The sequence below is a fragment of the Cynocephalus volans genome, chromosome 9, assembly GCF_027409185.1.
Source record: "Cynocephalus volans isolate mCynVol1 chromosome 9, mCynVol1.pri, whole genome shotgun sequence".
Taxonomy (NCBI): Eukaryota; Metazoa; Chordata; class Mammalia; order Dermoptera; family Cynocephalidae; genus Cynocephalus; species Cynocephalus volans.
Genome location: NC_084468.1, coordinates 5,229,471 through 5,245,520, shown reverse-complemented (window position 1 = coordinate 5,245,520; position 16,050 = coordinate 5,229,471). Strand labels below are relative to the sequence as shown.

General features: G+C 36.7%; 1 protein-coding gene across 1 annotated transcript in view; it reads left to right on the top strand.

Annotated features, from left to right (window-relative positions):
• Positions 1 to 16,050, top strand: part of KIAA0232 (KIAA0232 ortholog) — an 86,557-nt gene that overhangs the window by 31,767 nt on the left and 38,740 nt on the right. The window contains exon 2 of the mRNA XM_063107887.1: positions 3,016 to 3,515. Within this exon, the coding sequence (XP_062963957.1) occupies positions 3,285 to 3,515 (231 nt within the window). The 5' untranslated portion in view covers positions 3,016 to 3,284. The remainder of the gene's footprint in view (positions 1 to 3,015; positions 3,516 to 16,050) is intronic.

Genomic DNA, 16,050 nt, shown 5'->3' with positions numbered 1-16,050 from the left:
ATTGTTGTTATTTTTGTTTAAACAGCCATCTTTTAAAGATATTTAAATAATAAGACAAATGTAGTTACCATTTCAAGTGATCTTTTTTGCTTTGAGTAGATCCACATTTTATTCTGGTATCACTTTTCTTCTGCCTAAAAGATTTCCTTTCACATTTCTTGTAGGATAGGTTTACTGGTGACGAATTCTTTCAGTTTTTGCATGTCTGGAAAAGTCTTTGTTCACCTTCATTTTGAAAAATATTTTTAATGATCATAGAATTCTAGGTTGACAGTTTTTTTTTCTTTTAGTACTTTGAAGTTTTTGCTGCGTTATCTTCTCACTTGCATTGTTTCCAGCAAGAAATCTGATGTCATCCTTGTTCTTGTCTTTTAATACTTAATGTTTCTTTTTTCTTTGGCTGCTTTAAGGCTTTTCTCTTTATCACAGGTTTGAGTAATTTTATTATGGTGTGCCTAGCTGTCATTTTCTTCACGTTTCTTGTGCTTGGAGTTCATTGAGTTTCTTGGATCTGTGAGTTTTAGTTTTCATCAATTTTAGAAAAATTTTGGCCATTATTTCTTCAAATATTTTTTTCTGTTCCCTTCTCTCCTCTCAGACATCAATTACATGTATATTAATTAGGCTTCTTAAATTTGTCACACAGCTCACTGATGCTCTGTTCATTGAAAAAAAATTTTTTTTCTATTTTATTTTGTAGTTTCTTTTGCAATTTAAAGTTTAAAATAATCTTCTGAAATGCCTCATTTGCTATTAATGTCATCCTGTGTATTTTTCATCTTAGACAATATAGTTTTCATCTCTAGATGTTTGAGTTTATATCTTCTATTCTCTACTTAACTTTTCAAACACATGGAATGTAGTTATGATAAATGTTTTAATGTTTTTTTCTGCCAGCTCTAACTTCTGTGTCAATTTTGGGTTTCTTTCCTTAATTTTTCCTCTGATTTCTACTGCCTTTGTGTCCTGCTTCTTTATATGCCTGCTAATTTTTGAATAGATGCCAGACATTGTAAATTTTACCTCTTTGGGTGCTAGATATTTTTATGTTCCTAAAAATATTCTTGAGCTCTCTGGGACAACAGTGAAGTTAATTGGAAACAGTTTGATCCTTTTGGGTCTTGCTTTTAAGATTTGTTGCACAGAACCAGAAGATTTTTTATTCCCTACTACTAAGACAAGACCCTTCTGAGTACTCTACCCAGTGTCGCCTGAATTATGAGGTTTTTCAGTCTGGCTGGTAGGATCAGACACTGTTTCCTCCTATCCTTTATGATGACCCTTTCCTGTGCCTTGGCTAGTTCCTTATATGCATGAATGCTTGAGGCAACCGTTTGCAAATCTGTGGTGTTTCTTTGCTGTGCAGCTCTCTCTTGTCCTTTGTCCTGTGAATTCTAGCTGCCTTAGAGTCTCACCTAGTTCCTTCAGTCATTGCTTCAAGTCTCTTCAGCATCTTGATTGATCTTCACTGAGTGATAACTGACTTGTCAGCTTGCTTCATGTGACATTACCAGAATTGAATGATTACTCTATTGGGGATCTTGTCTGCTCTCCTGAGATCTAAACATATTAAATAATTTATGTAAGATGTTTTAATTCTGAGAGTCATCTGGAGAATTTCAGTTGGTGAAAGTTACAGAGAGTCTTTGCTTCAATTTGTCTACTTTTCATAATTCAGGAAAGATAGTATGGTAAAGAGGATTTTTGAAAGTAGCAAAATATACATTAGTGACACATTAATATAATAACAGTCCTATGGTGGATTAAAAATTTTTTCTATAATGTATGTAAAATTTACTTTGAAATAATGAAATACAAGAAACTCAATTTTAAATCTTTGGGAAGAGTGTCTTTCTGATAAGATGCTTTTACTAACAATAATTATTAATACTACTTTGGAAGTCATTTTTGGTAGCCCTCTTAGTCTTCTAAAATTCATGCAAAGGCTGAACTGATGAGATTTACCTTTCACTCTTTTAATTTTCTAGTGGTATAAATTAATCAGAACTCTAATATGAAGAATACTATAATTTAATAAAGCCATTGTTAGATTAGTTTGACATTGAAAATATGTTAATTTAGGGGAGAAAGTTATTAAAGAGTGTCTTCTATCACAAATAATTAATTCATCCTAAGTATATAAGAAGAAAAGTTACAATAAGTTTAACAGTTATTAACAGTATAGCCTGGCATGGCTATAAAACAAATCTGTGCTTCACATTAATTTTTATGAAATAAGTGGTGATCAGTTCTAAAAATTTTAGCTATACAAAATAATCGATTACCTGTATAAAACTTAAATTTAAAGAACTGATTTTACCAGTGCTTGCATGAAATTACTATTCAACTGCTTACTTCTGTTATACTTAAATATGAACTAGTGGGCTGGCTGTTTAGCCCAATTGGTTAGAGCAAGGTGTCGTAACACCAGGGTCAAGTGTTTGAACCCCTGTACTGGCCAGTCACTACCCTTGCCCTGCCAAAAAGGACAAAACTAAAAATATGAAATAGTGATTTGTGGGCCGGCCCGTGGCTCACTCGGTAGAGTGCGGTGCTGATAACACCAAGGCCACAGGTTCGGATCCTATATAGGGATGGCCGGTTTGCTCACTGGCTGAGCGTGGTGCTGACAACACCAAGCCAAGGGTTGAGATCCCCTTACCGGTCATCTTTAAAAAAAAAAAAAAAAAAAAAAAATGAAATAGTGATTTGTTACTAGATAAATTCTTTCAGCATTACAGAAACAAAATTTTACTAGTCCAGTCTCTTGATGGCAAGATAAACATCAGTATAATTGAGCACTAGGAGAACACTACTGAATTTTCCTTTCTTTTAAAAGTTTACATTGTCACTTAGTTTAAAATGTCAAAGATTATAGGGGAAAAAAATCAGTGTTCTAAGGTACCAAAGATATTTTAATAAAGAACAGTTTATTTGATTTTTTTCAAAAGTTCAGTAATTTATTTTATATCTATATATAATGTATACCTTTTTTCCCCTCTGTCATTTTTGTAGGTTCTGCCGAAGAGTTACATTTGGCCTCAATGTGAAATTAAAGTAGAAAATCAGATCTACACGCATGTTGCTATCAGGATGTTGATTCATTGGTCATGCCTGAAGAGGGAAATTCTGTTCTAGATGGCTGACTACCAGCAAGAATAAATGCTTATCCTAGATGTCAAGCATCTCTCCTTTTTCCTGGAGTGAAAATCATCTCCAGTTACCAACAGAATATCAACTACAGAAAATGCTTCGCATTTTAAGGATGTCAGCAACCTAAATTCATGCGCCCTATCTGTACAGTTGTGGTGGATGGTTTGCCATCTGAAAGCTCCTCAAGTTCTTATCCAGGCCTTGTTTCTGTTTCTGAAATGTCTCTGCTTCATGCTTTGGGTCCAGTGCAGACCTGGCTGGGACAAGAGCTAGAGAAATGTGGCATTGATGCCATGATTTATACTCGATATGTCCTCAGTCTTCTGCTGCATGACAGCTATGACTACGACCTACAGGAACAGGTATTTATGTGTTTTAAATGTTTTGTGAAAATTGATGATGTGTATTTGTATGCATTCTTCTTAAAAGAGCACATTTATATTGTAGAGCAGGGCTATTCAGTGTGTGGTGTGCAAACTTATCCTGTCAATGACAAGATAAGATTGCATTGGAATGTAAATCAGCTGTGTCACTAAGCTCACTGTTCAGTTTTTTCCTCTATAGTTAGCCTTTCTCAGTGTTGATTATATTCTGGGACAGACTCCAGATCTTGTCATGGACTGGTCATGGTTTCTCGACCTGCTACCTTTGAGTAGTACTGCTCTGAGAAGTTGGTTTCTACTATTTAGGAAAATCACACATTATGACTAGATATTTAATTATGTGTCTGTCATACTTCTTACCATTCCAAAGTTTAATGTTATATTTTAGCTGCAGGAATGATGTTAAACTGCTCATTAATCACAGTGTGTATGACAAGTCAGTAGACTTAAAGTTTTGTGAGGCATATAACTTTGCCATAATTCACTGTGTATCACTGTGTAAGTTGGTTGTTACACATTTTATTTGACTTTGGTGCTGAGTTTAAAGTGAGAGACCAACCAAATCTATCTAGGCTCTTGATAAAAATCTCAGTCTCATTCTTACTCTCCAAGAGCAGCTACTGAAAGTGAGGCCTGCCACAAGGGAAGCAGAGTCATCAGTAGTGAATGACTCTGTGACTTCTGTATACAAATTTCACAAAAAATCTTTTGTTTTTTTTATAGACCCTTGGGGGGAAGAAGGAGATATTTTGTGGGCAGTTTTTGTTGTTTTAAACCATTGTTACTAACACTGAAAGCAGGAACAAAGTTTCATCGACAGAAAAAACTGCCTTTGCCTTTCCAAATCACACACAAAAAAAGCTTCAAACTCCTATAAATAATACAACAGAGAATTTCACCAAGGTGTTTAACATTTTCATACAGCAGTTGTAGAGAGCATATTTCCTAATCGTTTGTAGATGTACACAGCTGCATTTTCTCTGCTTCCCTGTTGCTTGCTGCTTCGGCTGAGGGGAATTAGGTCCAGTGAGGTTATGAGGGGATTGACTTAACTAATAATTCAGCAAATGTGTTATCCTGGTGGTCAGTATTTTGTATAATTTTCTTCCCAAAGCTCTATTATTTGCCATCTCTTTCTAGTAAACGTGAAATAAACTTCTTTATGTGCAGGTAAAATGTTAAATCTGCAAACATAGAAGTACTTTTATTTGCAGAAATGAGGAAGATATTTCTCATAATTCAGAAAATCATGTACTTCACTTTTAAACGTGTACTCATAAGGAATGAATAGCTTTTTTTGTAGGACTTTAATGTAACTTCTCATTTCTTAGAGTTGTATGTCAGCCTAGAATATTTCAACACTAATAAATTTTCTAGCACTAAGTATTTATGTGCTTGGTATTACAGGACCCAGGATAAAACAGGCCTTTTGTTAATAAGATTATAGTCAAACATCTCTGATCAGACTTGTTTGTGACTCTTCTGGTTTCTTTATTAGCTGTAGGGATTTGGGTTAGGGATCAGGGAAACTATTAGTGTCTGCAGCTGTGTTTGATCCTTCCTCCAAAATTCTTGTTCATTCTTTAGGACACAGGACAGATGAAGGTTAATGAAAACATAACATGTCTGGAGTTACAAGGAGAATCCACAGGGAAATAAAAGGCCCCTAAAATGCTCTTCCACTTAGCCCAGGGTAGCAGAGTGTGCCCAGTCCCATGCTGATGAGGAAGGTCAAATTGAAAATGATATATTTTAATAAGAGGTGACTTGAGGGTCAGTTAGTCCCTATGGTACTCTTCCCTGGAGTTATATTTTCCTCTTAAAGGTGGCAAAAGCAAATGTATGACTCAAGGGGAGGATGTGCTCAGTGTTTCCCCAGGAAGAGTGTTAGGATGTGGAGCAGGGAAGTTCTCTCCTAGCAGGGATAAGGAGAACAGAAGGGGCTTCAGCTTAGCTTTTGCGATTCAGAACTCCAGCTGACAGTCAGGCTAGCAGACCTGTTCTAGGTGAGGAGTTTGCCACCTTTCCTGATCTCTAGTTCACGCTGTGGTGGCCTAGCTCCTCAGGTGGAGGCCAAACTACTCCACGCCTGGGTGTCCGTCTCCTCATCACTTTTCTCACCCCTTGGTCCTTGAGTTAGTCTACCCCTGAGTTGCAAATGGCCAGTTTTAAGGCCATTGCTTCAACTACTAGCCATACCTGCTATGTTCAATCCATCATCTTTCCCAGTCTTGGTTAAAAGAAAAACACACAAAAGTTCTTGAGTTCTGAAACAGATTTTGACCATGAATTTGGTCTCGGCTGCTCAGGGTCATTATTAGGTAGGAAGTGAGGCTGATCAGACCCTAGTCTTGGTTGAGGCTGAATAACCACATTGATTTACCTTAAATCCTCTGATTTGGCAGAGTTGTAAACACAGTTGTGATGTCAGCTGGTTACTGTGTAGTTCTAGAGAACAACTGCCTTCTAGTATGGTGATAGCAGAGCTGTGTCAGTGATTTTATTTCCACAGAATTTTCTTCTTTCTTTTTTTCCCCTTTTTTTTTGGGGGGGGGGAGGTATGTGTGTGTCGTGTTTAGATATTCTCAGATAATCAGGAATTCACTATATATCATTTTTACATGTTATAAACTGCTTTTCTTCTCCATACTTCAACACCCAGGTCACCTCTCTCTGTGAAACTTTTTCTGATAATTCCTGATGAAATCAATGTCTTCTACCAAACTTGATCACGTTTCTACTGTAAAGTTCTTCATTTATAGTTACTGGAATGTATTATCTTTCTCAGATTAGAACATCTTTATGGACAGTACTCACATATTCATTCTTTTAAAAAATTTTTCTTGTGAAATGATTCCAAACATCAGAAGAACAGTAAGAATAGCACAAAGAACTCATGTACTCTTCTGTGGGTCACCAATTGTTAACATTTTCCCACTTTTGCTTAATTTCTGTCCTCTCTTCTCTTATGCCTACCTGTCCTGAATAGATCCATAGCCATAGTAATTCAGGATATTCTAGTTTCTCTTCAGATCATATAAATCTTACATCTTAGTTATAAAATTCAGGAAAATTAACATTGATACAGCATTATTATCTAATATAGAGTCAATATTCAGGTTTTTTCAATTGTTCCAATAATGTCTTTCATTGTAATTTTTTTCCCTTCATCTTATATCCAGTTTGAGATCCTGCATTGACTTTGGTGGTCACATCTCTTTAATCTCCTTTAATCTGGAATGGTTCCTTATCATTCCTTTGTGTCTCATGACATTGACATTTTTAGAATCCAGGCCAGTTGTTTTGCCTGGATTGTCCCTTAGTTGTGGTGTCAGGTGTTTTCTCATGCTTAGAGTCAGCTTATGTATTTATGGTGGTAACATTACATAAATAATGACGTTTTGTTTTCTGTGCGTCACCTCAGATGGCACGTGAGGGCGGTCTGTTTCATTCTTGGCGATGCTGACTTTGGTTCAGATGGCGTCTGCCAGGTTTCTCCGCTGTAAATCTGAACATTCTTCTTTTTGTAATTTATAAGTGACCTGGGCAGAGAGACTTGGACAGTTTTGCCATCCATTGATGATTCCAGGATGAATCAGCTATTACTTTGGTGGATGAAAAATGGTGATTTTTCTAACTCAGTTATCCATTCACATTTGGTAGTTGACATCCTACTGTAGTGCCTTTGTCTTTGTCAGTAGCTCAGGCATGTAGGGAACACTACAGTGTGCAAAATGCGATGCCAGTCGTTTCATGTGTAAGGATTCCTTATTCAATCTTCAAGCCAAACACTGAAGTTGGTAAGCATTATTTTCCTTATTTTTACTCATGTGGAAATGTGAGGTCAGAGTAGATAGGGATCTGCCTCAGGCCACACAGTGATGAGTCAGGATTTAAAGTCATGTCTGTAAGACCCATCTTTTATACCAGAGGATTTTGCTATTGTTTTCATATTTAACAAATAATGTTAAATGACTAAGACAAAACACTCTGCTGTAAAGGCAAGCTTTAGAAATTATGTGGAATTGGTCTGCTATCTTGTAGTTTTTAGAGTATGAAAGTGTTCATCTGCTTGCTCTGTTGATAGTTGACTCATGAGTTAAGTTCCCGTAGTATGAAAGTGAACTACACGACAGCATGCATTGCCTGGAGACTTGGAGCATCAAGCTTGGCTATCCTGTAAATCTTACAATAAGTTTGTGTTACGTTAGTTCAAAATATTTGACAGTCTTGTTCAAAAGAGCCTAAAAGGGAAACTATAATAAAATATAACTTAAACATAGAAGTTAACTTTCCTTGAGGTTGTGCTAGATTGATAGTCAACAGCAAGTTCCTCCCCATGATCTGTCATGGACAGGAAGAGATGTTTGAGGAAGATGGGGCTGTCATTCTTATAACCCCTTTCTTATGTCTTTATATATTAGTGTTCTCAGCATGATGAATTCTTTGTTTATTACTCTTATCAGGAGTCTGTGGTTATGTCAGAAAACCCAGCTCAGTCTTCTGCCTTAAACAGAAGGAACAGTAAAAACAGACAGTGCTCAAATTTATTAGCTGTGTGACTTTGGGGAAGTTACTTAGCCACTGTATCTAAGTATTTTTCCACCCCAAAATATGGATGACAGTAAGATGGTTGCAAAGATTAAATGAGTTATTGTGAATGGAAAATGAGTACTCGCAATAGTGACTGGCACACAGCATGTGACATACGTGTGAGACAGAGATAATCATAATTCAGGTAGTAACAAGTGCTGTGAGGAAAGATAAAACAGGCTAGAGGACTGAGAGGAGGAGGCTTCTGTTTTAAATACAGTGGGTCAGGGAAAGACTGAGGATAAGACAAATTAAAACCAAACCAAGCAAGTAAACAAATACCTTCTTTTAGAAATTTAATGGTGGCAGACCAACTTTCTTGCTCAGATTAACTAGAAAAGCCAGATAAAGACAAAACCAAAACAGACCTACACCACCTGCTCTAAGGCATCAGAGACCTGCTGAGGCAACTGGCCTTGAGGAGATAGCGCCCAGCAAGGGACACCTGCTGGCACAAGGCGCTGATGTCTGCAGCTGCTTCCTCCCCAGGGAAATGTGCTGACCTAGGCCTGGGGCGAGAGGCTCAGAAAAAGGTGTCCCTTTAAAGAAGCAAAGGAAGCAGTGGAGCTTGGGGAAGTGTCTCAGGGCCAGAGAGAAAAAACTAGAGATGCAGGTGCCAGGATCTCAGGAAAAGGAATGGGTGGGAAAGAGGCCACTCCACTGCATTCCTGTCTGGACATGTGAGTAGTTCTGAAGTTGTGCGATGCACGAAAGGGACTTCTGGGTTGCTGGTAATGTTCTTTTTCTTTATCTGGGTGTAGTTGCATGGATGTGACCTTTGTATTTTACTTATTTGTATGTCTCCCCTGTTGGAATGTACAATTCATGAAGTTAGGGAGCTTGTCTACTATGTTTTCTGCTATATTTCCAGTCTTTAAAACAGCTTCTGGAGTACAAAAGATGATCAGATATTTATTAAAAAAATGAATAGCTGCGTAACATGTCTTACCACTGTAACATGACCATTATCACTTTTCCTTTATGGCATTTTTTCATATATCTTAAGTTTCCTAAAATGTATTCTTTTATGTGTACTACTCTAATTAGAGTATACACAAAATTTAACATCCTTTTTTCAATTCAACATTATATATTTCATCCTGTTATTAAATTGTCTTTATTCTTTTTAGTGGTTAAGTTGTATTTCATCAGCTAGTATTCCAAAGCAGTATAATATAATCTTTATTACTGGATATTTGGCTTGCTTCTTGATTTTTTTGTGATGCTGTCTAGAATATTTTATGTGTAATTTTTTTCCCATGGTCTATAATGTATTTTTTGGATACATTCCTAGCAGTGGGATATCAGTTCTCACACTTTAAGAGCACTATTTTTGCTTATGATTTGTAACTTTTTTTTAGAAAATGTTATGATTATTTTATTCCTCTTTTAACACTTTATATAAAATATTTCTCGTGTCTTTCCAAATTCTGAAATAACAAAATAATTTTAGAATATGATCATCTTTCAAAATTAATACTATTAATTCTTATTTTGTTACTCTAAGATGTAAACTCTGAGATCATAACTACTTAAATGATTTTGCTTTTGGAATACTACTCTGCTATAAAAAAGAATGAAATACTGCCATTTGCAACAACATGGATGGACGTAGAGAGAATTATATTAAGTGAAACAAGTCAGGCACAGAAAGAGAATATCACATGTTCTCACTTATTTGTGGGAGCTAAAAATAAATAAATACACAAATAAACTGGGGGGGTGGAGGGAAGAAGACACACACACAAAAAAATAAAATAAATTATTTGCTTTGACTATTCTATTTGCAATAGAGTGTTTAAATACCTTTATGATGCAAGGTTAAATTGGGAGGATTCTGACTTCCAGAAACTAACTTCCTAAACCAAGTTATTCAGTGGTGTAATGTTGGGATAACCAGCTTTGCTGCATTTGATAATCTGTAGAAGTTCATTCTTTCTGGCTGCTGTGTCTTTTAAAACCCATCTTGGGTTCCTCAGGTGTCTTACTGCATATACTGTATTTCAGCAAACATTTATTCAACAGACATTAATTAAATAACTTCTTTATAATAAGCATTACTATTTGCATTCAGGTGACACTTCCTATTTTCATTCTCTTATTTGGTTATATGTACCTACTTAGTTTAATGTTTATTAAATCAGCATTTCAGAGCTCCAGGAAGGAAGCCAGGAATGTCTTCCTAGAACTTTCCCTAGCCATGAAGTCTTTGTAAGAATTTGCCCCGGCTACTAATGGAAGAATGTGTATATGCTACTATTCACATTTACTCCGAAAGGGACAGGAACCATTCTGAGGAGTGTGTGTGTGGAATAGAGATAATAACATTATCAGATAATTCATGAAAAATTAAGCTGGAGGCATCAGAAGGGTTATAAGGTGAGAAAACTTGTACCACTCACTAGACCGAAGTTTCCTTTTGTAGCACTTTGACCTTTATTCCAAGTGATTGTCAGACCCATAGCTTTCTGTTCTCTCTCTACCCTTTGAGGAATCCCCCCCCACCCCACTTTACTGTGAGTCATTATCACGTAGTAAAGAACATGGGCTGTGGAGTCTGAAGACCTGGGTTCTAACCCCACCTTCTTCACTAACTTAGGCAAGTTAACATCTCTGTGCCTGTCTCTTCATTTTTAAAACATGTACCTTATGTGCATATCTGCTGGCATTACTGAAGATTAAAGAAGATTTATTCATTGACCCTGTATTTATTGAGCTGCTGTAGGTTCCAGGCATCATTCTAGGTACTGGTAATATAGTTAGAGCAATACCAGACACAGAGTGAGTGCTCAGTAAATACTGATGACAACAAGCACTACTACTACTATTATTGCCATTCATCCAAACCTTTCCATCTCTCCATCAAATAGCTATTTTCTTCTATTAACTACCCCTCTTCTAGCAAGTGGGCTAATGCATTTATTAGAGTCAAAGATGAGCTGCTGATACTGTATTTCCATCTTTTTCCAGAACAATCTGAACTTGAAATATTAGGCCTATGTATAAATCCTAATTATGGGTTCAGCAAGCATGGTCACTATATTTTTGGATGTAGTTATTACCTGTGACACAGTTGAGTCTCTTAAAAAGGTGTTTCCTTAAACTGAGGAGTGACACATTCCAGTGGCAATTACTATTATGTCTTAATGACATGATGACCAGGTTAAAAAATAGTAAATTTTAGGAAACTAAAGTAAGAATCTTTTGATGGTATATACAGATAGAATGAATCTGGAATTGCTCACCAGAAGGTATAATGAGATGGCTTAGGGGATGTTCTTTTGAGTTTAAAAGAGATGTTCAGTACAAAAGAAATCCTTTTTTTGGTGGTAGGAGTGTTATTGCATAATAAACTATCCCAAAACTTAGTAGCTTAAAAAAAACAGGCTGGCTGATTAGCTTACTTGGGAGAATATCATCTGGTAACACCAAGGTCAGAGGTTTGGATCCTCGTACTGGCCAGATGTCTAAAAAAACATTATTATACCTGACAGATTCTGTAAGTCAGAAATTTGGGCAGGGCTCAGTTGGGTGATTCTTCTGCTCTTTGTAGTGTTACCTGAAGTCATTCAGTGGTACTTAGCTGGCAGATGAGCTGGCTCGGGGAACCCAAGATAGCTACACTGATATGTCTGTCACCTTGTCAGGCGTGCTGGCAGGCTGGGCTCATCTGGGATTGTTGACCAGCCTCTTCGTGTAGGTTGTGGGGTAGCAAGACTGGGTAGCAAGACTGATGAGAGTACTTCAAGATGTTCGTGGAAAAATGGAATTCAAATATAATACAAATCCTTCCATGAACTTTTTGAAGATCTCTCGTACATGGTTGGCTGGTTCTCTCAACACAAGCAGCCCAAGAGAACCAGGCAGAAGCTCAAGACCTTTTATGACCTAGTCTTAGAAGTCACATAGCATTACTTCCACTGTACTCTGTTAGTCAAACAGACTCCAGCCCACACAGATTCAAGGGGAGGGGACATCACTCTTTCAAAGGGCTATAGTCTTCCAAAGAGATTAAAAAACAGGCCTTACTAAAGACTTGGGACTTCTCACTTCCAGTGTTGCTTTTGAGAACATAATGGAGCAATACCTTTCAGATTCTGAAGACAATGACTTCCAATCCAAAAGATCTTACCCAAACTATTAAGTATGAGGGCAACAAAGATAGCTTTTGGCAGGTATGGCTTCTCTAAGATTACTGGGAGTATTCTTGGTCTGACTGTAACCTGATAGGTATATTACTATTCTTAAAACTGTACATTTCCATTGTACTTGTATATACTCTGCGATAAATTCCACATTTTAAAAAATTGAGTTACATACATTCCAGCTGTTAACAATAGTTACCTTTTGGGATTGATATTAGGGTGGAACTGACTTATCTTTTTACCTTTTTTAGCCACTTTTAAGCTTCTACATGTTTGCATTTTTTATAATTAATATTTTATAATGAAATTAACCACTAAATCTGTATATTAAAAATTCTTTTAGTATATTTCAAAATTGTTTTAAAGGTTGCTTGCAGCTAACGCATGTTTTTTAAAACAGTTTATGTATTGATACATTTGAAATAAGTAAAGCTAAGGATTTTCCACCTCAAGCTCCTGGGAATGAACTTGAAAAGGATTAGCTTGGGTTATTATGAGAAAATTGATTAGATTTAAAACTACTACCTGTCAGGTTTAGAATTATTTTGTGTGAGCACTTATGTTAGGCAGAAGAAAATACATAAAACTTTACACATAAGGAATATGAAAATAAAGTCAGAAGAGGAGTTAGTACTAATGATGGATATGCAATTCACATCCACATACTTCCCAAGATACCATTTAAAAGTTTTTGTGTGTAAAATCTTTTCATGGAGTAGAGAAGTTTTGAATATAAAGATTACATTTTTAAAAATTCATATTTCTGCTTTTTACTCAAATGTGAGTGCCAGCTGCAATCCTGACACTGTGTCAGGTATCACGAATACAGAGATAACTGGGGATAGTCCCTGGGAGACAACTGCCAGTTTAGGGATCTGTGAAATACTGTGGCAGTGTGGAGGATGGTGGATGACTATAGTAAGAGTGACAGAGGAGATAACAGTTGGACAGTCTTGAAGGAAGAAGAAAGGAACTGGAAACAGGAGGGGCCTGATGTTGTGAGGCCAGAAAAGAGTATGGTAAAGGAGTGGGTGGAGATTAGACTGTGCAAGGCCAGCAGGACACAGATTCTGAAGAACCTGATGTGCTGTGTTAGGGGGTTTATACTTTAGTCCTGGAGACAAAAAGATGCATTGCTGTGGCTAGTCAGTAGTACATGCAGTGAACCAGCTGGTTGGGCAGCTGAAGGTGGGGAGGTCAGCGAGGAATCATCACTGTTGGCTGAAGACTAGTAGGAAAAAAGTAGATTAGCTGAGTGGAAATTATGCTTGTTTATTGGAGCTCCTCATTTTTTAGAGGCAAATAGCAGTTCTTTCGAGCAATGAGATGCCAGAGTATTTATCACTGAGTCTTTTCCTCAAATTCTGGCTATATCATTTATTTACAAGGAACCAAAGACTTGGCCTAAATTGGTTTAAGGAGAAGGAAAAGGCTCATGTAAATAAAAGTCCAGAAGTAGGGCTGGCCTTGCCTTGGTTTGATTCAAGGCTTCAGTGTCATTAGGGCTTCTGCTCTGCCTCTCTGCGTGCCTGCCTCCCTCTGGCAGATCAGTTTTGCAGCCAGCTCCTTGTAGGGTGGAGGTGGTGACAGCGAGCATGTTTCTGGCATCATATTCTCACATACTGTCCAAAGGAAGTGTTACCTACATTCCCAGCAGAAACCATGAAGTGCTCATTTCTTATTGGTCATGTGCCTCTTTCTGAGCCAATCCTTGTGGCCAAAGGGATGAAACGTGCTATTTTGTATAAAGCCAGTTAAGTGTTTTGTATTATGGCCTGAAGATGTGGTGGCATGAGTCCCAAACAGATATATCATGGTTTCGGTTATTCAGGATGCTGTTAGCAGGAAGGTGTGGGAGGCAGGGGTGGATGTTCAGCAGCTGACAGCAGGCATCAGTGGTACCAGCTGTGTTTCAGAATATTGTGTTCTTTTTCTTCCTCCTGTTACCAGATTGATTTTTTTTATTTTTGGTGGCTGGCAGTAAGGGAATCTGAACCTTCAGACTTGGTGGTGTTCCCAATTTCTTTGATATAAGAGAGTATGAGAAAGCCAGCCAAAACTCTAGCCTTGTGTTTCCTCACAATAGTGTCTAGAAAAGTACCTGGTGATAAATAGACTCTCATGTTGGTAAGTTCTTTAGCCATATTTGCTTTTGGTACTTGATTTTACTCAGTGTTTTGAGTAACTATTTGGCACATGTCTAATATTTTATATTTATGTATAAATGGGCTTTTAATTAGTGCAGCAGAGGAGACTTTTTAAAAGGTAACAATAAATAAAATAGAAATATCTTGATCTTTTTATATTATGTTCTTTTTAAATTTGATTTTTTTCTTTTTTCCATCAGTGAAAGGCTTTTTTTCCCCTTATTTTTCTTTTTTTTATAATCATACATAATGTAAACATTTTTTATGGCCCGTTTCTCCCTACCCCCCCCCACTACCTCTGGTGGCCTCAGTTTCGTTCTCTTGTTTTGAAAGTTCAAGGAATTATTGTGATTATTGTATCTTTCTTTCTCCCAGCTCCCACTTATGAGCGAGGACATGCTGTATATGGTTCAGTGCTGTTAGTTAAATGTTGGTTAAATAAGTTATGATATATTCACACAGTATATGAAGGAAGAAAAAGAATGAGGGAGCTCTCAAATATAATAAATAAAAAGAAAAGAATACAAAAAAGTATGTGTTGTCTTTTATGGTTTGTGTAGCTTTTACTACAGGTTGGATGTTTCTTAATTCAATCTAAAATTACAACACAAAATGTGGTGAAGTCTTTCTAACAACTTACGTTGTTTGAATCATAAATAATATCAAGCTGTTTTGTACATTTCTCATTCTGTGAAAAGGAGTGAAATATCCATTCTCACACACATTTACAGTGGATCGGTTGTCCAGGTTCAAACTATAGTTCCAGAGGCATTATTCCCATTTTGACACAGTGCAAAGAATTTCTTTTTTTTTTTTTTTTTTTGTCTTTTTCGTGACCGGCACTCAGCCAGTGAGTGGACCGGCCATTCTTATATAGGATCCGAACCCGCGGTGGGAGCGTCGCTGCGCTCCCAGCGCCACACTCTCCTGAGTGCGCCACGGGCTTGGCCCAAGAATTTCTTTAGCTCAGTCTATTTACCTGTTTAATTGGCAAATTTCACGTGGAAGTGATTAACCAGCAGTGTACTGACATGCTGAAAGGCAAATATCAAGAGAAGAATCTAACAGAATTCTATAAATGCCTTCTGAGCAATTAATATGTTCAATTAAACTCATGCATGTGGATTAATATCAGCATTTGGCAGGATTTATTTGTGTGAAGACATTTTCAAACATAAAGTATGTAAAATGTTATTATAAATCAGCATTAACAGGGCAATTAAGTAAGAAAAAGAAATAAAAGACATCCAAATTGGAAAGGAAGAAGTAAAACTCTCTATTCCCATAGGACATGATCTTGTATATATGAAATTCTAATGAATGCAATTAAGAAAACAGTTCCATTTAGAATAGTATCAAAAAGAATAAAATACTTAGGAATAAATTTAAGAAAAGAAATGCAAGACTTGTGCACTATAAAATTATAAAACATCATTGAAAGAAATCAAAGACCTAAATAAATAGAAAAACTTCCTGTGTTCATGATCAGAAATCCTAATGTTATTAAGATGACAGTTCTCCCCAAACTAATCTAAAGATTCAACACAGTCCTTATCAGAATCCCAGCTGTTTTTATTGCAGAAATTGACAGATTGATCCTAAAATTCATATGGAAATGCAAGGGACCCA